The sequence below is a fragment of the Panthera tigris genome, chromosome D1 (assembly GCF_018350195.1).
Source record: "Panthera tigris isolate Pti1 chromosome D1, P.tigris_Pti1_mat1.1, whole genome shotgun sequence".
NCBI lineage: Eukaryota > Metazoa > Chordata > Mammalia > Carnivora > Felidae > Panthera > Panthera tigris.
The window spans coordinates 62,812,770-62,835,989 of record NC_056669.1 but is presented as its reverse complement, the minus strand read 5'-3'; the positions used below and the strand labels follow the sequence as shown (position 1 = coordinate 62,835,989).

At 51.6% G+C, this 23,220-nt stretch overlaps 1 protein-coding gene across 4 annotated transcripts; it reads left to right on the top strand.

Moving 5' to 3' along the window:
* Positions 1-831: 831 nt before the first annotated feature.
* On the top strand, positions 832-23,108 carry APBB1 (amyloid beta precursor protein binding family B member 1). Of its 4 annotated transcripts, none has more exons than XM_042958237.1 (15): positions 832-957; positions 7,942-8,676; positions 12,780-12,893; positions 14,419-14,594; positions 14,687-14,743; positions 14,823-14,908; positions 15,023-15,086; positions 15,534-15,683; positions 16,036-16,163; positions 16,571-16,685; positions 16,835-16,919; positions 17,200-17,283; positions 22,012-22,127; positions 22,275-22,451; positions 22,536-23,108. In XM_042958237.1, exons 2-15 carry the CDS (start codon positions 7,956-7,958, stop codon positions 22,701-22,703), a joined length of 2,241 nt encoding a protein of 746 aa, XP_042814171.1. In that variant the 5' UTR covers positions 832-957; positions 7,942-7,955; the 3' UTR covers positions 22,704-23,108. The 4 variants fall into 4 exon arrangements, with proteins under 4 accessions (XP_042814171.1, XP_042814170.1, XP_042814169.1 ...); XM_042958236.1 differs by lacking the exon at positions 12,780-12,893 and adding an exon at positions 1,136-1,203 and having other exon boundaries at positions 833-957; XM_042958235.1 differs by lacking the exon at positions 12,780-12,893 and adding an exon at positions 1,136-1,233 and having other exon boundaries at positions 833-957.
* Positions 23,109-23,220: the final 112 nt, after the last annotated feature.

Sequence of the window (23,220 nt, the reverse complement as noted above, 5' to 3'; positions counted from 1 at the left end):
CTCTTTTCACCCACATTCTCCCTTTTTCCTTCCCTCTCATGAATTTCTACCAGGGAGTGATTTATTCCAGACATTCTAAAGCCCTTGGGTGTCGCAGCTTTACCTTCAGCAGCAGGGGTAGAGTGTTAAGAGACATATGGGTTTCAGTCTGATTTCACCACTTACTTGTGACTGCAGTCAAGTCGCTTTACCTTTCTTAATCTCAGCATCTGTCTCTGAAAAATAAGGATAATAGTGGCGACCTCACAGGGCTGGTGTGAGGATGCATGCCTGTAAAAGGTTTAAACACAGAGCCCGGCACAGTGTAAGCGATCAATAAATACGATCTATTATTATTATTATTATTGTTACCAACCCTGTGTCCTCATTGCCTCTCCACCAGGACGTCAGGGACTGTTGCCGCAAGAGTGGAGCAGGCTGTCTCCTCGGGGCCCCTCCCCGCGCCGCCGCGGCCCGGCCACCGCCACAGCCGCTCCCGCTCCAGCCTCGTCGGTGCGGCGCGCGCGGGAGTGCGGGCCCTGGGCCCTGCGGGGCGCGCTCGGTGAGTCCGGCGCCTCGCCACAGAGGGCGGTGCCGGGCTGGACAGGGGTCTGTGGAGGCAGGGGCAGAGCTCTGGGACCCGGGGACCCGAGCGCAGGGCTGGCGGCTGACCAGGGCGGCTGGGCCGCGGGGCGCCCTGAGATCCGAGCGTCCCGCAGGGTGCGGCCCTCGGCTAAGCTGCGGCAAGTGTCGCCCGCGACGGGCTCGCGCGCCCGTTCCCGCGCGCGGCCCAAGATGGCGCCCCTCCGTCCAAACCGCCCCCCCCCCCGCCCCGCGCGCGCCTCCGCCGCTCGGGGCGCGGCCCCGCGGCCCGCGCGCTCCAGGGCGGGGGATGTTGTGATGGAGAAGCCGCCGCGGAGCCGGAGCCCCGCAGCCTGAGCCACCTCCGCCACCTGGGCCTGGGGCCTCCCCGCGCAGGTAGGAGCTGCCCCTGCCCGGTCCCAGCCCCGGAGTCCGGATCCCGACCTCCCCAGCGGTCGGCGGACCCCGCAGCCCCTTCCCCACGCGGCCTGGGTCTCCCCCGGCCAGGCCCCATCCTTGCGGGCGGTCCTCCAGCCGCGCACATTCCGACCATCCCCCTTTCTCTCCCTTGTAGGCTCCACCTCGGTCCTCACAATGCCCCCTCCCCGACCTTTACCTGGTGCCCCTCCGGGCTGGAGAGGGGCGAGTATGGGGGACCCGAAACGGGAGCAGGTGGGGGATGGGGGTTGGGGGAGGGGAGGTCAAGGGCTGGGAATGGGACGTGGGGTGAGGTGGACAGAACCCTGGCGGATTTCTCCAGGGTCCCAGGCCTGGAATCTGTCAAGCCGCATTCTGTTGCCCTCGGCGACTAAGGGGTGTGCCTTGGGGCCGGCCGGCTGTGTCCCCAGCTCGGCGAGAAGGCCTAGCACTAGCTGAAACACTCCTCCAGGGCAGCTTTCCCACCGCCAATTCGGAGGTTATTCGGAACGTATTTTGCAACTGCCTGTGCATTTCTTGCATTCCCAGCCCCTCGAGACTAGTCCCAGCTCTCTCTACTCTTTCAAAGCCGAAACCTTGCCTACACTTGCTGTCTTCATTTCCTCACTTCCATTCATTCTTAAAACCTCTTCAATTTGGTCTCTGTCGCGGACACCCACTGAAACTGCTGGAGCCAAGGTCACCGGAGACCTCCAGGTGGCCAACTCCGAAGGACACTTTTCTGTTATCCCCCTTTACCTTTCAGTAGTATTCAGTGGTGTGTGGTAACTGTCCTGGAAGCATTTTCCTGGTTTCTCTTGTCCGGCATTGTCTGCTCCTTCGTGGTCTTCATTTGTTACCTCCTCCCCCCCCCCCCCCCCCCCCCCCCCCCTTTAGATGTTGGTAAAGCTTTTAGTTCCATCTTGAGCTATCTTCTCTCATTATGTACTTTCTCCTTGGGTATTTTATTCACTACCAAGCCTTCAAATTTCATATATATATTCTGATGATTCTCAGATGTTTATATCTGGCCCAGACCTCTTTTCTGAACTCCAGATCCAGCTGCCATCATGACATCCTCATTGAAGTTCAACAGAAATTCCAGACCTACAGATCCGAAGCTGAATTATCTTCCCTGTGTTCCTCTCTACCCTTCTTCCAAACCTGTTCTCCCTTCAGCTTTCAGAAATGGCTACTTTCCAGTCAGTTATCCAAGCTGGAATACTGGGCAACATTCTAGATTAACCTCTCTCACCCTCTGTATCCCTCACCCTCTGTATCTAATGTCACCAAATTCTGTCACATCCACTACCTAATTTTCAGATATTTTCCATTCATTTCACTCTGTTCTCACTGATACTGAATTTAATCTAGGCCAAAACTCTTTTTTTCCCTTCATTGCTCTAATAGCATAACCTCTTGCCTACCTCCCCTTAAATACTCTGAACACAGTGTGATCCTTTAAAAAAAATGGCATCTATCTGATCAGTTATTCATTCAACAAATATACTTTGAGCACTTTTTATATATCTGGTACTGTGTTAGGCACTGAAGATATAATTATGAGCAAAATAGACTGGGATCTTGTCCCCACAGAGCTGATAATCCAGGAGGGAATCAGAGAAGAGTAAAATCACAAGTGTAATAAATACTGTGAAGGAAAGGTGGATGGTGCCTTGAGAATACATAAAAGCACAAGCTAAACTGGTCTGGGAGATAGAGAGAGGGCCAAGGAAGGCTTCTCTGAGAACATGACATTTGAACTAAGATGTAAAGGATGAGTATCAGTTAGTTAGGCTGAGTGAGGGTTAGCAGAAGGAGGTTCCAGGCAGCAAGGAAAAATCACATGCAAACACCTTGTGAAAGGAGAGAGCATCATGTCTTCGAGGAATCAAAAGAAGGCCAGTGAGGCTGGAGAGCAGAGTGCTGATACTGGAGAGGAAGGCAGAGGCCACACTGAGCAGGACAATTTAGGCCTTGTTAATAATTATGATCTTAAGGTCTTTGTCCTTGGTACAGATTGTGATAGTAGTGGATGTGGAGAGTAGATGAAATCCAGAAATTTTCCTCAGAGAGAAAATTATCAGTATCTGGGGATGGATGGAATGTGGGGAGTGAGGGAGAAGCTAGTGTCAAGGATGGTACCCCTGCTGCACAACCGGAAAGGTGGTTATATCACTCCATGAGCCAGGATCCTAAAGGAAGACTAGTTAGGGTGTGGGAGAGAGAAGCTTAAGCAGGCATGTTTGTCTGAGAGGCCTTTGAGACATCAGATGGAGATGTTGAGTAGGAAGTTGAATGTACATGTTGTGGAGCTCAGATGAAGGGTCTGAAATGGAGATGTAAATTTGGAAATGAGCAGTGTATAGGTGGCATCTGAAGCTATGGGCATGAATAAATACATTGAATATTTGGTGAGAAAGAGTAAAGGGCATAAGAACAAGCCATGAGAAACCCTAGTGTGTGACAGTTGGTAAAGGAAGATGAGCCAGCATAGGGGGCTAAGGAGCCACGGGGCAAGAACTAGAGTGTAGGAAGAAAACCAGGAGATGTAGTGTGGGGAAGCCATGGAGGAGAGCCATGGATGAAAGTTGGATGAGAGGCAGGGTGTTGAGTGGTGTTGAGAGTACAACCAAGATGCTGTGTGGGTTGGATTAGATGACACAGGGTCCTGTTGACCTTGGCAGGTGTTACCGAGGTGTGCTGGGAATGCAGGCAGGGTTGGAGACGGCTGAGCAGTGAGTGTAAGGTGAGGAAATGGCAACAGTGAGTAAAGACAGCTCTTTCAAGAAGTTTGCTTAAGCTGGGGAGAGAGAGCAGCTAGTGGTGCTGGAGGAGCATCTGTCAAGAAACATTCTGTTTTTAAGCTGGGAGATAGTGGATCCCATTGAGAAGGAGAGGTTGATTATATAGAAGAAAAAATGGATAAACAGTGGTAGAAAATTCCTGGAAAGGCATGAAAGGAAGGAGCCAAGTAACAGATGAAGCAGTTGGTCTTAGGAAGAAGGAGAAAGGGGTAGGTGCTGAAGTCAGCAAATTTGTGTTTCTGGACATTCTCCAACTGCTGGCTTCCATTTCCTCTGTGAAGGAGGAGTGGGAGGTCTTCCGCTGGCAGGGAGGGGTGGTACAGGGGGTGGTCCAAGGACAGTTGTGTTTTTGTTTTAACTTAAAGGTCCCTTCCTTGGGGCGCCTGGGTGGCTAAGTCAGTTAAGCATTTGACTCTTGATCTTAGCTCAGGTCTTGATTTCAGGGTCGAGTTCAAGCCCTGCATTGGGTTCCATGCTGGGTGTGAAGTTTACTTAAAAAAAAAAAAAAGTCCCTTCACCAAGTTGGGTCTTTGCCGATGTCTAGACTGGAATAAGCCTCAGACTCCTATAGTGCCCTGTTCCTCCCCCATCACAATACGCCATCATTTATTCAACAAATAGGGAGTGCTTATTGGTGCCAGGGACTGTTCTAGACACTGGCACTACACTGCTAGATTGTGTACATCACTGGGGAGAAACCATTTCTTTATAATTCATCACTCTTCCCCATGCCTACTACAGTGCCTCACAAATAGTAAGCTGGCAGGCTAGAGGACTCTTGACCTTGAATAGGACTCACCCCTACCCCTGTGGTCTGATATCAGCTCCTTCAGGCTTAGTGGCCACTCTTTTAGCTCCTTGCCTTGAGCCAGAATCCATGTGGATCTTTCCATCCTTTGAGAGGGATCAGGGACTCCCAAGGAGAAGGGAGAAGCTGGCATGTGCCCCTTCTTAAAGATACTAGTCATCCTTTGACCTCAAAAACTTAGGTGATGGTACCACACAGTGTCTTGAACCAGGTGCTCAGGCTTCAGTATTTGTTGACAACAGAGCTGCCTCATTTCTCCCCCAGTACTTTCTGCCCTGGTGACCGGAGGGACAGGGATGCCCTGGAGTCGAGCTGGCTCTTCACCGTCTCAGCCTCACAGTATATGTGCCCATCCCAGATCACACCTCCAAGTGCTAAGGAGATTGGTCCCATCCTGACCTCTTAGAAACCTGGAACCATATACTGCTGCTTCAGAGAAGGGCTCATCATCTCCATCATTCTCTGAGTTTGCCAGAGTCATGGGGTCTTCTACATCCTGGAACTCATGGAGATCCGACTATTGAACAGACTCAAGCCAGGATGTTGGTTTATGCTGACTCCATCCCTCCCTTTTTCCCTAGATCTCGGTCCTTGCTGCTCTGGGATTCCTGCCTTCATCATTCTCCAGCACCTTACCTAACACTCCTATTGCCCATCCCCAGCCCACAGGACCACACAAACCTGTCTCAATGTCTGTTGCCACTAGTTCTGGGCCTCCTAATTCCTTTCTTCCCATATCTGTCTCCTCCATCTTTCCCTTCCATCCACACCAAGGGCCCACTCTGTCATAGACGCACAGCACACACTCCTTGGTAATGGGAATGTGAAGTTGAATAAGACTTCACTGGGGCACTGGGTGTCGTGAGACAGAGGAGGGAACAGTCTCCTGAGCATGAGGAGAGAGGACTGAACCAGAAAGGCTCACTGCTTAGGGGCTTTGACTGCTGAGCCAACTTTTGAAACATCAGCAGAGATTCTCACATGGGGACGTAGGATTCCAAGCTGGGGGAGCACTATAAACAAAGAGCCAGGGTTGTGAGGGTACGACCAATTCCGGAATCTGCCATACTTTGTGAGGGTGGAGTGTAAGGTGTGAAAGAAGGAGGGAAGGGGGAGGAGGTCTGAGAGGTCATAGGGATTGGCTCAGGTAGGCTCTTGGTGTCCTGCTAATGAGCACAGACTTTATCCTGAAGGCAGCACTGAGCCATCTAAGTTTTCCAACTGAGGAGTGACACAATCTGGTTTCCATTTTTGGAAGACTACTGTGGTTCTAGGTAGCGGCAGAGCCATTTATTTTTCTCATTTATACCAGTGACCGTGAGTTTGCTTATTGCCCAAGTGGAGCCACACCAAGCAGCCAGCAGTTACATGTGAGGCAGATACACAGACAACATGTTTTCATCTATGCCCCAGACGTATACACAGCATTGTGCTAGGGGCGGAGGAGCTGGGCAGGATGGAAGGGTAGACTATGGCTCCTGCCTCAGGACCGCGCACTGCGCCTGAGAGACAGCAGAATGTTGCTCAGGCAGCCAAAAGCACCTCACCAGCGGCCTTGGCTCAGGGCTCAGAGCTGCACTGAGGTGCAGAGAGACCCGGGGCCAGAGGTTCTGAGGGAAAGAACTCCCCAGTGGGGCCAGGGGGAGAGAAAACTCTCAGGTGAGAAATCAGGGAGAAAGAGCCATACGGTAGGAGTCAGAAAGAGAGGTGTGTGTTGAGGGGCAGTCAGTGAGGGAGAGCTGTGCTGGGGGGAAGGGTCAAGTAGGAAGAGAGGACTCCAAGAGAGGGTATCAGAGAGGGGGAAGGGTGACACAGTAGGAGCTAAGAGGGCCAGGATGAGAGAGAATTGGGTAGTAGTTGGTCAGGGAGAATGACCTGTGAGGTGGTGGCAGGGAGGCTCCAGGAAGTAAGCACTTTATAGTGGGGGGGTCACTGAAGGAGAGCAGCAGAGCAATGGAAGGTCAGGGAGATGCGGAGGGGAGGGTGAGGCCTTGATGGTGGGATTGTTGGGCTATGTGGCTGGAAGGATAGGTAGGCAGAGAAGGTGGTCCACAAAGGGCTTGTAAGGAGATGGGGTCCAAGGGGATAGGAAGTGGGTGCTGTCACTGTGGAACAGGAGGTCCCCTCACCTGAAGGGCAGATGGGGTTTAGTTGGGGCACTGTTGAGACACAGTAACATGGCCAAAGTGTGCTTTCTGAAACTGGGAGAGGAGATGATAAAATGGGGCCTTTAGGAGATGGGAGGGTGGAGTTATACATTCATTCAACAAATATTTATTGAATTCTTATTCTGTGCCAAGAGTGTGTTAAGCTCTGAACATATTGCATTGAAAAAAAAAGACAAAATCCTCCACCATGGAACTGAAATTATAGTCATGAGGAGATAATCATAAAACAGATAATAATAATAATGTTGATTAATAGCTTGACAGTCTAGGCACTAGGGAAGGTTTGGGTGTAGCTGAGAGAGGGATTGGTGGCCTTCAGTTTTAAAAGGGTATCAGGGAAAGTGTCACTGAGAAGGTGACAGTTGGATCAAGACCTGAAGGGCTGAAGAGTATAGGTCAAAAGCCCCTGCAATGATCCAGGCATGGGGCATTATAGGAGCTGGCAGATGGAGTAATGCCCATGGTGAGACACTTTATAGAAACAGTCATCAAAATGTAGCTTCAACTGGCCAAAGGAGCCACGGATTGGAACTGAAGGTCCTTCCTCTGTGACCTTCCTTCCTAGGTCCATGCCCTTGAGGGATGGCTCTGCAGCTCATTCTCTCCTATTCTTACAGCCCCTAGTAGGGGTGGGCTTCAGGGCTGGTTGAGCCCAGTGATTTAACAACAATGGGAACACAGCCTGGGGAGCTCACAGTAGGGGGCTGTGGATAACAATGTGGCAGGAGGAAGGGAGCAGTGAGTGTCCAGTGTCCAGAACACATGAGCCAGTCCCACGCCAGCTGGGTCCCTGGCACAATAAGCACCGGTTGGATAAGCTGGGGGTGGGGATGCACAGAGAGCCATTGTGTGGAGGCTCTGCTGTTGGGAGCGAGGGCAGAGCAGGGGCTGGCTGTACTGTCCCAGAAAGCTCAGGGCTGGGGATTTAGGGCCGGAGTGGACTGTGGGGCCTGGCCCCAGCCTTTGGTGGAGATAGGGTTGAGCAGGTGATGGTGAAGGGGGACAGCAGTTGGGCCTGGTTGTTGTCATGGGAAAATAGCTCACAGGACATGGAGTGGTGGGTGCTGGCCTGCTGTGTGTAAGGGAGATGAGGAGGTGCAGAGCACAGCCCCGGGCAGAAGCAAGGGTGCTGCTATCCAGACCTGGAGGCTGAACATGGTCTCCTCTCCCCACCCCGCAGGATCTGCCAAGGCCATGTCTCTTCCATCGTCACTGAGCCAGTCGGCCATTAATGCCAACAGCCACGGAGGCCCCGCCCTGAGCCTACCCCTGCCCCTGCACGCTGCCCACAACCAGCTGCTCAACTCCAAGTTGCAGGCCACGGCTGTGGGACCCAAGGACCTGCGCAGTGCCATGGGGGAGGGTGGTGGGCCTGAGCCAGGCCCTGCCAATGCCAAATGGCTAAAAGAGGGCCAGAACCAGCTCCGGCGGGCTGCCACGGCCCATCGTGACCAGAACCGCAACGTGACCTTGACCCTGGCAGAGGAGGCCAGTCAGGAGCCTGAGATGGCACCCTTGGGCCCCAAAGGCCTGATGCACCTGTACTCTGAGTTGGAGCTCTCCACCCACAATGCAGCCAACAGAGGGCTCCGAGGATCTGGTCTGATCATCAGCACCCAAGAGCAGGGGCCAGATGAAGGAGAGGAGAAGGCAGCAGGGGAGGCCGAGGAGGATGATGAGGAAGAGGATGAGGAGGAGGAGGAGGAGGACTTGTCTTCTCCCCAAGGGCTGCCTGAGCCCCCGGAGAGTGCGGAGATGCCCCCCAGACCCCAGGCCCTTGCCGACGGTCCCCGAGAGCACAGCAAGAGTGCCAGCCTCCTGTTTGGCATGCGGAACAGTGCAGCCAGTGATGAGGACTCAAGCTGGGCTACCTTATCCCAGGGCAGCCCCTCCTATGGCTCCCCGGAGGACACAGGTACCTTAATGGAGCTTCACTTGGGGAATATGGGAGGGCAATAGAGGCCAGGGCCAGCCTGGGGATGAATCACAGAGCACATGTCCTCAGTCCTCAGCAGACCATATCCAGCCAGGTTTTCCTGAACGAAACCATTCCTGCATTCAGAGTGCTTGCACAAGATAGATCCTCCCGTCATGCACACCCTGATGGATGGTAAACTAGGTGCGTTTATGGAGTACTTACCAGGTACTGCCCTGTGCTCAGCATTATCATATTTAATCCTCACAGTAATGTTGTGAGGTAGAGACTGTTATGATGCCTGTACTACAGATGACAAAAAAAGGAGGCCTGGAGAGGTTAAGTAGCTTTCCTAAAGTCACAGACAGTCTGGGATCACAGTAGAACCGAGTCTAGACCTGAGCTCTTGGCCCTGCATACCCTGCCACTGATGCACACAGCACGATGAACCAGGTGCACTTGAAACAGGTTTTAACAGGCCGGGTCTGGAGGCAGCAGCAGCACCTCCCCACAGAGGTCTATTTGGAAAGACTGAGGTCGGGGATTATGTGCAGAGACCCCTCTGGGCATTGCAAGGGTACCATTTTGTATCCTTTGTATCAGGAATGGAATATTGACTAAAAGGAAGTAAAGGAAGAATAAACATATTCTTCTTTGTAGGGTGGGTGGGGGGAGAAAATAGATATTAGGACTCCAAAGATTGATCATTAAATGTGTTCTATTTAAGTAAATTGAGTCTCCATATTTGCTCATGTCACATAGAGATGCAGACAGGGCTGAGGAACAAAGGACAGAGATAATGGGCTGTAGCTACTATCCTGGACTTCTGTGGGCTGGGGTGTAAGTAAAGATCAGGAAAGACTCTTGTGTGTGCCTGGCAGCAGGCACCATACCAGGCCCCAAATGGTAGAGCCTTTGCAGGGGGACATGCAGTTCATGGAGGTGAGCAAAGGGCAGTACACCATCCCCTTTCAAAAAACTTGTTACAGACGTTTTCAAACATCTACAGAAGTCGAGAGAATAGAATAATGAGCCCAATTTACCCATGACCCAGTTTCAACAATTATCAACACATGACTAATCTTGGTGCATCCATACCCCCACCTACTCCTGGGCCCTAGCCTAGGTTATTTTGAAGCAAACACTCAAGCCCAAAAGTGTTTACCCATGCATTTCCAAAAAACAAAACTCTTTTAAAAAGATCTACAACATTATTGTCATCAACACAAAATTTTAACAATAATTCCTTAATATTATCAAATATCCAGTTAATGTTTATAATTTCCCAGTTGTTTAATAATGACCCCCAACTAAGCTATTTAAAAAAGTTTTGATTGTTTGAATCAATAACCAAAGAGTCCCAGACCTTTTGGCGGTGGATGTGTATCTTAAATTTTCTTTTGGATCTGTATATTGTTGTTTCATTCCTCTGTCTGTCCTCTATTTTTGCTTGCAGGTTGTTGTTGTTGTTGTTGCTGTCATTTTAAATTGGAGACACTGTGTTTTTTGTCTTGGATTTTCCATGGTCTGGATTTGCAGACGCTCTCGCTGTGGCAGTGTTGAACAGGTTTCTCTTCCCCTAGATTTCCTGTAGATTTGGGAGTGAGTTCCAGAGCCTTGATCAGACTCAGATTTGAGAGGTTTTTTGTGTTTTGCTTTTGCAAGAACACTTCATAGGTGGTATTGAGTACTTCTATCAAAGACAAAGTCTGATTGCCTCTCTTTTTGTGATGTTAGTGGCCTTCGATGGTCATTGCTTGGACCCCCTTTAAAGGGAGCAGCTGCTAGCTACTCCACTCTAGCTTGTTTTTTATAGGGTTGGTGGGGGGAAATGTAGTTGCAGTGGAGCCAGTTCATGCAACTTTTCTAGGTAAATGGAAAACTGGACATTGATGTGAAATATTCCAGTTTCTTTTTTTTTTTTTTAATTTTTATTTTAATGTTTATTTATTTTTGAGAGAGAGAGAACGTGAGCAGGGAAGAGGCAGAGAGAGAGAGGGAGACACAGAATCTGAAGCAGGCTCCAGGCTCTGAGCTGTCAGCACAGATCCCGACGTGGGGCTCAAACTCCTGAGCTGTGAGATCGTGACCTGAGCTGAAGTCAGATACTTAACCGACTGAGCCACCCAGGTGGCCCCCCCCCCCCAAATTCTTTTTTTTTTAAAAGCACCATGCAGGCCCCACCAAATCTGAGTCTTGTATCGGTCTATAGGCTGCTGGTTTGCAGCCCCTGTCCTAGTGGTGGGTATGAGTCAGAGGCCTGATTGCTCAGGGGCTGCTAGGATGGTCACTGCAGTAGCTGCCCTTGTGAGTCTTCTGGGAGAAGGAGGATAGAACTGCTGAAGGAGTGGGAAGGGTATGCTGGACACGGGCATCAACCTCAGTGAGAGACAATGGTCAAGGATCAAGCTCTGGTGGAGACTGTGGAAGTTCAAAGTAGTGAGTGGTGTGGGGCCAGCCTAAGGAAGGGGCTGAGTCACTGCTTACTCTTTTGTAATTGTGGTACTATGACCATGAAGGCCACAGAGGAAGTCTGGACTCCTGAAGGAATGGAGTAGAATTGAACAAAAGTATTTTCTCCTTCCCATCTTAGGATCTCCACAAAGTTGTTTATTGAATGCATAAGTGCATGAATAAATGAATGAATGAATGGTGAACGGATGAGCAAAAAAACTTTATTGCCTGTGTTGGGTTCATACTCGGCACCAGGCCTTGTCCTAGATGCTGAGAATGCATTCTACAAGGGACCTGCCCTTATGGTACTCACAGTCTAGTGGGGGAGACAAAGATAAACAGGCAGTTCTGATCAGCATGGTGAGCACTGGGATGGGAGAGATGCAGGAGGGGCACTCAGCCCTGCCTATGTGCATGGTGGGGGGAAAGGGGTGGGCCAGTTTTGAGAAGTGACCTTTACATGGATGCCTGAAGGAGGAGTGGGTCATAGCCAGGTGAAGATTGAGGGAGGGAGGCTGGACTTGGAAAGGATGAGGGGCTTACCAAGCAGGGAGAGAGAGAGACAAGGAGGGAGCGGGGGTGATCGGAGATAAGGCTGAGGGGCAGAGGCTAGGGGCTCATAACAGCACCCAAACCCTAGGAGTTTAAGTTCTATCCTGAGAGCAAGAGAAAACAATTAGGAATATTAAAGTGGAGAGTAGTTTAGCATTTTGGAACAATCAATTTTGGGTTGTAGTGTGCAGCCCAGATTGGTGGAGATGAGGTTGGAGGAGGGAGCCCACCTGTGAGGCTGTTGCAGTGATCTGGGTAAGAATTCCAGGTAGTAGCTTGGACTACTGTAGTGACATGGGAGTGGAGAAGAGGAGAGAACATTATGCGATTCATTGACTCCTGAGTAAATGGCCACTCCTGGTTTCACCATGAAGGTGTGCATGGATGAATGAATGAACACAAACCTTTGAATTCGTGCGTGAGTGCCTGAATGAGTTGATGCAGGAGTGAAGATTCCTGAAAAAAATGTGTGCATGTGGCAGCAAAGGCCTGAGTGGGGCTGTGCTTGGAGGGAGATGTGCCAGGCTCCAGAAGGGCCTCCCAGATGGTCAAAGGGGGGAGAGCGGCCCCTCCAGGACAGATCGGAAGGATGAAGCTCTTTGAAGCAGGAAGGTACAGGCTACCAGGGATGGCAGATGGATTGGTATGTGTGACTCAGTCAGAAGATGGTGAATTGGTCTCCAGATTCAAAAGGTGTATGACCCTTCATGAAGAAGGGTGTGGCTGTGTAAGGCATGGTTGCCCTGGGTGTTGGTGTTCCTGAAAGGTTTGATAGGAGAGCCCTGAAGATGATGGAGGGCTCCTGGGGAAGAGCAGGCATTCTAATTCCCTGGGGCCTCAGGAGAAGGGAGGGTGGAGGGAGAAGAGGTGGTAATGGCTACCTAGAAGGCTGGACAGGCAAGAAGAGCCCCTCCTCTGTGAACCCACCTCACTTGGAAGCTGAGGGTGGTGAGATATCTTGCTCAAATAAATGACTCTCACATTAGGTGTGCATCCACCTTGGGTATCCGCGCCTGCTCCCAGTCTCTCTGTGCCCGGTTGCCCAGCAGCCTGGGTCTGGGGACTGCCTGTATCCTCACTGCTGCCTCTTGGACCAGTCAGGATTCCTGGTTTCCTTGGTAACGGGAAGCACGTCAGCAGTCTGGGCGCTCCCAGCCATCCTGGTGCTGCGGTTGCCGAGGAGACGCTGCAGCCTAGCTGGGCCCTGGCAGGTGAGGGGGGCTGTGATGGGAAGCCCCAAGCCCAACCTGAAGCTTGCTAGGGCCCAGCCCTTAAGGCCCACTTTTGGCCTCAAACTGCCGGGCAGGTTCTGGGCCCGGGAGGGAGCTCTGGGAGCCCTGAAGCCACACCCTTTTTGTTCTGAGAGGTACAGGCTTTGCAGGGCCCCAGGTGGCTGGGGTATTCCCGAGGGGTTGAGCTTCCTGGTGTCCCCAAGACTAGGTTTAACTGTGGTGCTGTGGCGACTGCTGCTGCTGCGAGGTGGGATGGAGATTCAGGATTGGGGGAGGGGAGCCAGGATTAGAAAGAAGAGATGTAAGCAGGATGGGCTGGGGTCTTATGAGGACCCTCCATCCCCACACCAAGGAGGTCCCCTCCCGTGGTGGTCTTGGCCCCTCCTTGGCGAGCGCCAGGCGGGGGAGGATCTTGCCTGGCAGGCGCTCTGCCCTGGTGAGAAGGGGGTGGGATGAGCTTTCCTCTGCAGCCCAGCACCAGGCTGTGAGCCCAGCTGGCTGGGCTGGAGGGGCTGTGAGGAGGGAGGGTGGAGACAGGAGGGGCTGGGAACCAGCGCCATGTTCTCCCAGGACTTTTTCCTGGCCATCATCCTGCAGGACAGCAGTCCAGGTGAGGGGTGGCATGGGGCTGGGCATAATGTGGGGTGGGGCTGGGTGGGAGGAGAGGCAGAGGAGGCATAAGCTGGGCCACAGAGCTGGAGTGGTGTGGCTCTGCTAGGGGACGAAGAGTGTATGTCACAGGTATGTGTGCATGTGCATGAAATATTTGCCTGCGTCTGTGTGTGGTAAAGGGTCTGGGTGTGAGTGTCTGTGGTATCTGCACACGTGTGGCAGAGGTTGAGTGTGCACTCACTATTTGTGTGGTACCCACACATGCTGGGGGTTGTTGTGGGTGTGGTCTCTGCGCACATGTGGTGGGAGCTGATATATATAACTGTGTGTGTGCACACCTCTGTGTATGGTGTCTGCATTAGTGTATGGCTGGAGTTGGTGTGTGTATGTATGTTTTTGCCCTTGCACATGTGGGTGCCCCTGACTTTGATACCTGCTGTCTATATTGGCATTTTCTATGTGTGCACATCCTTGTGTTTCTGTGTTTCTGTGGCTGCACAGGTGTGTAGTAGGGCTTGTATGTGTTGTGTGCCTGAGTGCACATGTGTGTGCAGGAGCTGATATGTGTGTGCACCTGAGATATGGATATGTATGATAGGAGGTCAGTTGGGGTCACCCAACCTCCCTCCTTCTCTCTGCCTTCCTCCTTCCCTCTATGTAGCCACATTAGCTAGGCGCAGGGTCCAGGGGGAGACCTGAGTCATGTCCCCTGCGGGTGGTCCCCCATGTTGTGATTCCAGACTGCAGGCTCTAGGAGGAAGCAGGAACCTTGTGCTGGAGCCCTCCCCCCATCCCTCCCTCTGTACAGTGGAGTGTCAGTGAGGGGACTGGGCATAAGTACCCACTGCTTGTTGGGTGGGCACACCCTCATCAGCACCCCCCAACCCGGCAGATTCCTTCTGGAACCCCAACGCCTTCGAGACGGATTCCGACCTGCCGGCTGGATGGATGAGGGTCCAGGATACCTCAGGGACCTACTACTGGCACATCCCAACAGGGACCACCCAGTGGGAGCCCCCGGGCCGGGCCTCTCCTTCACAGGGGAACAGCCCCCAAGAGGAATCTCAGGTGAGCTCACAGGTTTTTTGTCCAGGGATGGAGGGGTGGTGCTGCTGGAGCAAGATGAGCCACCCATTCATTGCTCCCATCCCTCTTCCTAGCTCACTTGGACAGGCTTTGCCCATGGAGAAGGCTTTGAGGATGGAGAATTTTGGAAGGTGAGGGGACCTGCTTTATAATGGGGGAACTGGAGAGGGGGCATCATTTTGGTCCTGACTCCTCTCACCCCTTCCCAAGGATGAACCCAGTGAGGAGGCCCCTATGGATTTGGGGCTGAAGGACCCTGAGGAGGGGACATTGTCCTTCCCAGCTCAGAGCCTCAGGTGAGTGGGAGGGCATAACACAGTGGGCTAGCCGGGGGATGGATCTCTCTGGGAGAGGCCTTGGGACAGTTCCCTGTTTGGTGATCCATACTAAGTGTTACCATCTTCCTCCAGCCCAGAGCCATTACCCCAAGAGGAGGAGAAGCTGCCTCCACGGAATGCCAACCCAGGGATCAAGGTTTGTTCAAGACCAATGCCCATTCCTCAGGCTGGAGCTCCTGTGTGTGTGGGAGACCCCCCTCATGTCATGTTCTGGGAGTATCTCTGGTCTCAGTAAGCTCTCCAGGTCCTGAGTTAGGAGCTCCTCTAGTCTTAGCACAGACCCCTGTGTCAGGACCAGAGGCATGTCAGTGTTTAACTCAACCAGCCCAGTGGCTTGGCGGGGGTGGGGTGGGGGTCCATCCAGGCTTGGCTCAGATGCTTCCTTGTACTAGCAGCGGTCTCCTCTGAGACCAGCACCCCTCCCACCAACCATATCCTGTTTGGGGAGCTCAGCATACCCTCCCAGATTCCATGTTCTGAGTCAGGAACTCCTCTGCTCTCAGCAGGAGAGTGTCCCATGTTGGGGGTCCTCCGGTTCTAGCTCAGACCCTCTACCTCCCACCCCCTCTTCTGTGTCTGGCAGTGTTTCGCCGTGCGCTCCCTAGGCTGGGTGGAGATGACCGAGGAGGAGCTGGCCCCTGGACGCAGCAGTGTGGCAGTCAACAACTGCATCCGTCAGCTTTCCTACCACAAAAACAATCTGCACGACCCCATGTCTGGGGGCTGGGGGGAGGTGAGGGCTGAACTGGCAGGTGTGGTACAGTGGAGAAGGGAAGGGAGCTGTGAGGGAGAGGAGAGCTGGGCTGCCTGAGCAACGGCGGGGTGATGGAGGTGTCAGCCCCCCAAGTGACAGCCCTGTGACATGGGTGTGTGATCCCAGGTTGGGGCCTTGGGAGATGGTTTCTAACAGTGACTGGATGTTAAAAGGAGTCACATAAGAGATGACAGATGTGACCTCTACTAGAGTGAGGCTTGCACGGTGGGTGGTCCAACGCCAAGGTTGGGGGTGCCCTGAGCTGGAGGTGGCAGAGATCAGCACCTCCCCAGCTGGGGCTCCACTGAGTGCTTGCTCTCTGGGCCCACAGGGAAAGGACCTACTGCTACAGCTGGAGGACGAGACACTAAAGCTGGTGGAGCCACAGACTCAGGCCCTGCTGCATGCCCAGCCCATTGTCAGCATTCGCGTGTGGGGCGTCGGGCGGGACAGTGGAAGGTGGGAGCTGGGCCTGGGATCCTAGGGCGGGGACTCATCCATCAGTCAGAGTGGGGGCTCTCCTCCCTAACTTTATTCTTTGCCTCTCTTGTGCTGCCGGACCCAGAGAGAGGTACTTATGCCTAATTTACCTTCCTGTTCCTCCTCCCACACTTGGACCAGACACCTCAAAGCACCTGAGGTCCCCTATTCTGCCCTGCCCCTTCCTGCCCGCTGTGCTCACCCATTTTCCCCTCTTCAGCATGCTTGCCTGTCTACCCATCAGCCAGAAGGCAGCACCCACAGGACACCATCCCGAGGCTGGAAGCCCTGAGGAGCTGCGATGGACAGGGAGGGTGTGGGTTTGTAGGGATGATGCCTCGCACTGGATGGCACTGGGAGACACTGAGGTGCCCCTCCCCCAACAGGGACTTTGCCTACGTAGCTCGTGATAAACTGACCCAGATGCTCAAGTGCCACGTGTTTCGCTGTGAGGCACCTGCCAAGAACATCGCCACCAGCCTGCATGAGATCTGCTCTAAGGCACGGCCCCCTCCACTCCTTGGACTAGCTGCCACCTTTGCTCTACAAGGATGTGGGTGGGGTCACTGAGTTGGGGTGGGGGGGCTCCAGGGCAACGAAGCCCTAATGGATTCTCCCTCGCTCCTCCCCTCCGCTTCTCCCTTCCTCAGATCATGGCCGAACGGCGTAATGCCCGCTGCTTGGTAAATGGACTCTCCCTGGACCACTCTAAACTTGTGGATGTCCCTTTCCAAGGTCAGTGACACAACTTTTCCAGATCCAGCTCAACTGTGTTAGCAAAGGTGCGGTGACTCAAGAAAAGGCATGTGCTACTACATGAACATGATAAAAAATGGGCACATGGAGACTGAATTCTTTGGAGCAAATAAGTGAAGGGACTCTGGTTAAAGGCAGATGGGGAAGGGGTGGAGGTGAGGACTTGGCTGGGTGCATGTCCAGCTTATGCCCTCGTGGTGGGGACTGGGGGGTGAGCAACACCTGCCACCACAGTTGATCCTCCTTTTCTTTTCCACAGTGGAATTCCCAGCACCCAAGAATGAGTTGGTACAAAAGTTCCAAGTCTATTACCTGGGGAACGTGCCTGTTGCTAAACCTGTTGGTATGTGTGTTCTTTACCTAGGGACCACCAACACTGATCCCAAAGCAATGCTCCCACCTTCTGCCTCCCAATACCTCTTTTATCAGACCTTCCTCATGCTTGATGTCACCTTGCCCTTTAAAGGTACACCTCCTGTACCTCTGTCCCATCTGCACTCTGTGTCCTGCCTATAGCAGCAATTGGCATGCCTTTATGGAGTGTGAACCAATGAACTAGGCAAGGGAGACCAACTCTTGCATCCCGTGGAAAAACTTTGATTGGGTTGGGAGGTAGGTCTTAGATGACTGGAAACACCAAGTAGCAGCTGGGAGCTGGGTTTGGTATTACAGCACTATGAGCTGTGAGCACCTAGAGAGGAAGCAGTGAGCATAATTGTGAGATGCTTTATTGTTTGTGAAGTACTTCTATATATGTCATTTAAATTTTATTTTTATTTTTTTAATGTTTATTTTTTTGAGAGAGAGACACAGAATGCGAGTTGGGGAGAAGCAGAGAGCAAGGGAGACACAGAATCTGCAGTAAGCTCCGGCTCTGAGCTGTCAGCACAGAACCCGATGCGGGGCTTGAACTCGTGAACTATGAGATCATGACCTGAGCCTAAGTCGGATACTTAACCGACTGAGCCACCCAGGTGCCCCTTTGTCATTTAAATTTTGATGATCCTATGAAGTTGGGATTTTGGTAATACCCATTTTGTAGATAAGGGGACTGAGAGTAGAAATCTGGTTCTCACTTATATTTCCAGTGCTTTCACAGTACCTGTTATTTATTTGTTCATTTGGCTAACAAATACCTATAAAGCCTACCATGTGCTAGGTCCTGGGAGAACAATGGCCACAGCTTTCATGGAGGTTACAGCAGAAAAAAAAAAGGAATTAATCAAATAATCATATTAATAATAAATGTGTAATTACAAATGAACATTCATTGAAAGAAAGTAGCAAGGTGCTATAAAACTTGTAACAGAGGAACTTCATTTTGTTTAGAATGTCAAAAAAGACTTTCTTGAGAAAGTGACATTTGAACGAAGACCAAAAAATGAATAGGAGCTAATGTGGCAAAATGGGATAGAGATGAGAATAAAGCAGGGGAAGATCATTCCAGGCAAAATGAACAGTGTAGGGGAGGACCCATAGTGGAAGGCATTTTGGTACTTCAAAGGCATTGAGAGAAGATGATTGGTGCCAGATGACGCTGGGAGCTGGGTAGCAGTCAGACACTGTGGGACCCCATAGGCCATGTTAATGATTTGTCTTCATCCTAAGAACAGCAAGGAGCTATAGAAGAGTTTTCAGGAGGCACTTGGCATAATCAGATTAGAATGTTGTAAAAGCTTGCTTTGGCTATGCCATGGAGAAAGATGTTTAGCAGGTGGAAGTGGACGTGAAGAACTCAGTTGAGAGGGTCTTGGAGTAGTCATGGCTGGTAAGAAGAGTATTGTGGACTATGGTGGAGCTGAAGAAGAGTGTGCAGATTCAAGAGATGTTTAGACAATTAAAATCAAATATCTTGGTGATTGACTGAAGGTGGGACGAGGGACAGAGGCATTCAGGCTGACTCCTGACTTCCTGACTTTGGGAACTAACTGGATGGTGATGTCATTCTCTAAAGGTAGCAGACTTTGGAAGAGGCCAGTTTTGGTATAGAGATTGGAGTTCAGTTTTGGACATGCCAATTTTGATGTGCCTTGGGGAAGCTGAGTGGCAAACTCAGGTTGGCAGCTGAATTCACAGAGGAGAGGTCTGGGTTGCAGATTCAAATGTGGCATTATTGGGTTATAGAGGTAATCAAAGCCATGAGTGTAGAGAAGACTGACCCCCGAAAGTAGGCAACCCACAGTGAAAAGAGAAATGAGGCTAGGCTTAGCTTTTAGGTCCTCCAGCATTTAATGGACAGTACAGGAGGATGAAGTTGACAAGGATAGTGAGAGCAGCAGGAGAGAGGCCAGAGGAAAAAAAGAGACTGCTTCAAGATGTGGTCAGTTGTCACATCAAAAGATACTTAGGAAGAACTCAAAAGTGTTTGGTGAATGGATAAACAAATCAAAGAATGAATGAGACTTGCTTCAAATGACATGACCAGGACATGGTAGACCTAGGACTCAAACCTGGTCATCTTCAATTCTCTGCTCTTCCCCTCAAACAATGCTGACTTTAATGACCAACATCTTATATCCAATGAAGGAGCCCTTCTTGGAAAGGATGGGGATTGAGGTGGGGTTTGAAAGAAGGCCTGGATTTGCAGCGGGCAATTGGTATTCCAGTTAGGTTCAATGGCACTGCCACAGACATGGAGCTGGAGGTGAGAAAATCATGTTCAGGGAGCAGGAAGGAAGCTTGGCTGACCTCTTCACCTTTGCTTTCGTTTCTTTCTGCCTTTCACCCTCAACTTTCAAACCCTCATTGCCTCTTCCAGTTACTACCCCTACTCTCTTGTCTTTCTGCCACCTTACATAGGTTCTCATAATGATGAAGCAAGCATCTGCAATCCTTGACGCTCCTCTGCTGCCTGTCACCTTGATGGGTCTGCTCTGTTGAGTCCCTAACCTCACTTCTTGGTTTGTCTTATGCTCCCTTTGTAACCTCTAGGAGTTTAGCATTGGCCCCTCCTAAAGCTGCAATATTCACTCAATCATTCATTTATTCAATGAATAAGTATTGAATGCCTGATTTGTGCCAGACACTATTCTAGGTTCTTGGTATACATGAATGAACAAAACTGACAGACTACTGCCTTCAGGTAGCTGACATTCTAGCCAGGAGAGAGAGGCAATAACAAAATTACATACTATGTTGGAAGGCAACAGTTGATCTGGAAAAAAAAATGCACAGTAGGATAAGGGGTATTGGGAATGCAGGGCTGGGGTTCAGGGTGTAGGTTTCACTCCTGAGTTGTTACCAAATATGGCAGACTTTCTAGGCCACTTGCTCCACTACTTTCCCCCCCTCCACGCTGATCCTCCCCCTCCTCTGAGGCCAGGCCCCATCCCCACAGCCCCATGAGCTTGTTAAGCTGTTTGACTTCGATATCTTGTCCACACTCATGGTCTTCAGGAGTTTCCATTGAGTGGTATAAATGTCGAAAACACCATAGCCCTTGGCAGTCGGATCTGACCCACTCAGGACTGCCTGTGTTGTCACCGTTCTGTGGGCTTCTAGGTTCCTCGGTTATGCCAGTTTGGATGCATTTGCCCATGTTGCCTTCAGGGTGACTTGCTCGTACATCTGGAATTTCTTCTGTGCTAGGGTTGGGGACATGGGGATGAATTAAACTTGGCTTCTGTTCTTGAGATGGTCACAGCCCAGTATGGAGAAAGGTTTTCTAGCAGTTACCAGATGTGCTAAGAGTTGTTCCTGCAACATCCTCTCTCTTCCTTGCAGCAGGGAAGGCTTCCGGGCGGGACTTGGATGAACCCCAAAGGATGAGTATCGGGAGTTTCTCAGTCAAGAGGGAAAGGGTACTCCAAACCGAAGCTTTTCCACAGTTGCAGCCTGTGTCCCTCGAGGGCATCCTCTTCTCTTACTCTGCATTCCCCATTTGCCTAGTAGGGCATTTGCCAGGACTAGATGTTAATAAATGCTACATAAATCATTTGAAGCTCCGGGAGAAGTAAAATATGAGGCTTGACAGCTCAGATGAGGCCAGTTTTTGGAGGACCTGCATGCTTGGGAGAGGAGTTTGGCCTTGATCCAGTCAGAGGTGAGATGAGCAAGGCCAAGATGAGGGAGGACTTTCGAGGAAGACATTTGTCCTCTTCCTTGTCCTCTGCCCAAAGAGGGTCCATGTAGTCTGCTCCTTTGGGAGCCCGGAGGCACTGAGAGGGGCAAGAGGGCCCAGGAGTGGCCCACAGGGCTGCATGCCTCCACGTAGGCACTGCTTATTCTAACCTTTTAGCTGCGAAGGTAAAGACCAGTAGATCACACTGCCTGTTCATGAGTAGTGCAGGGACCAGCACCCATGCAGCACCATGCTATGTGCTTCTCCTGCCATGGTTTTCTGCTGAGTGCAGGCAAAAGTGGGATGCAGGAGTGAAGTGTTGAATAACAGTTTGAGATGGAGGAAACCACTGTGTTACAGAGGAAGTTGATTGATCTAAAAAACCAGGAATCTTGCATTACTTCCTTTGAGCACATTATAGAAATTACTGAATCCAACTAAGATTTGACATTCCTTCTACTTCTGAAAACTAGGAATATAAAGAAGGGAACTTTAAGCATTAGTTTCCTTATCTGTAAAATGGTAATAAAAGAACCAATTGGGAGATTGTCATAGGTGTAAATGCAATTGTGCACTATAATGATGTAGCACGGTGGGACACAAAAGTCAACTTACCTCAAGTGGATACAAAACAAACCAAAGTTTGGGTCTTGGGAGAGGAGTGGCCTTTAGGGGCTGATTTGAGAGTTGTTGTAGTGTGACGTAGTTGAATGTCTGAATGTGGGTGAACACTGAGCCAAGATGTGGGGAGGTCAGAGCTTTGGGGGATCAGCTTATTTAGGAGGCTGAAGGAAGAGTCAGAATCAGGTGAAGAAAACCAAGCCTAGGATTCAATATTGAAGAAACCAGAAAAGTGCTAAATTACTGAAGCCAAGTAAGAGGGTACCAAGGAAGGGATATCTGTGCAGCATTGTACAGGGCTGTAAACTGGTGAAATGGGGATGGAGCAAAGGACCTGGGGTAAACTCTCCCCACCCCTAGTGGTATCATGTTTGTGTCCATATCTTCCAGGGGTAGATGTGATAAATGGGGCCCTGGAGTCAGTCCTGTCCTCTAGTAGCCGTGAGCAGTGGACCCCAAGTCACGTCAGTGTGGCCCCTGCTACCCTTACCATCTTGCATCAGCAGGTAAAGACTGGGATGGGAGAAGGCATGGCTGTGCCTCGCCATGGAGGGGAGCCTGGGGTGGTGGGGGAAAAGCTGCCAGTAAGGTGGATGTGCTCAGTGGAAGAGAGGGTTGGGCTGTTCCTTTCTAACTGGGCTCCCTCCCTCCAGACGGAAGCAGTGCTGGGGGAATGTCGGGTGCGTTTCCTCTCCTTCCTGGCTGTGGGCAGAGATGTCCACACATTTGCATTCATCATGGCTGCCGGCCCAGCCTCCTTCTGTTGCCACATGTTCTGGTGCGAGCCTAATGCTGCCAGCCTCTCAGAGGCTGTGCAGGCTGCCTGCATGGTAAGTGGGTAGGGTGATGGAGTGGTGATGCCCACCCCACATGGGGCAGGCTGGAGAGTGACTGCCGCACCTGCCTCTTTGCAGCTCCGCTACCAGAAGTGTCTGGATGCACGCTCCCAGGCCTCCACCTCCTGCCTCCCGGCACCCCCTGCAGAGTCCGTTGCCCGCCGTGTAGGGTGGACTGTCCGTAGGGGCGTTCAGTCGCTGTGGGGTTCCCTCAAGCCCAAACGCCTGGGGGCCCATACCCCCTGAAGTCCTCAGTCCTCCCTCCACCTGCTTGCATTGGGCCCCAGGGAACTCAAGGGTATGGGGCAGGGAGGGGCCCTAGAGGCTATTGTTAGGCCTCAGGCCCCCTCAAAGCTGCCCCTCCCTAGTAGCTGGGATTCCCTGCCTAGGGGCTGGGGAGAGAGAGACCTAATCCCTTCGGGGAAATGACAATATCGGATTGATAAGAGGAGCAAGAAGCAAGGCCAGCCCCAGGCTCTCCACCCCCATGTTTCAGGTGGAGCAGGAGGAACTGGTCTAGGCCAGGCCCTATCTTGGTAAGGTCTGGCAGGGGCAGAAGGGGGACTGGTCCAGGCATGGGTCCCCTCCCCACTGTTCCATGGGCACCTCTGCTGTACTGATATCACTAATAAAGTCTGTCTGCCCTGCTAAGGTGTGTGCCTTCCTGTGCCTGCACCATACCATCACCCCCAGTACCCTGATCCCTCAGTTAGGATTATATTCCCAAAGCCCCCTTCCCCTGCCTCCTTGAAAAAAAGAAAGT

What these genes read in the sequence shown, in the direction of transcription:
- APBB1 (XM_042958237.1), top strand. Translation starts at nt 7,956, where the DNA reads ATGTCTCTTCCATCGTCACTGAGCCAGTCGGCCATTAATGCCAACAGC. An exon ending in TGTCTGGGGGCTGGGGGGAG is followed by an intron (nt 15,684 to 16,035) that starts GTGAGGGCTGAA and finishes CTGGGCCCACAG; the next exon opens with GGAAAGGACCTACTGCTACA. An exon ending in GTCGGGCGGGACAGTGGAAG is followed by an intron (nt 16,164 to 16,570) that starts GTGGGAGCTGGG and finishes CTCCCCCAACAG; the next exon opens with GGACTTTGCCTACGTAGCTC.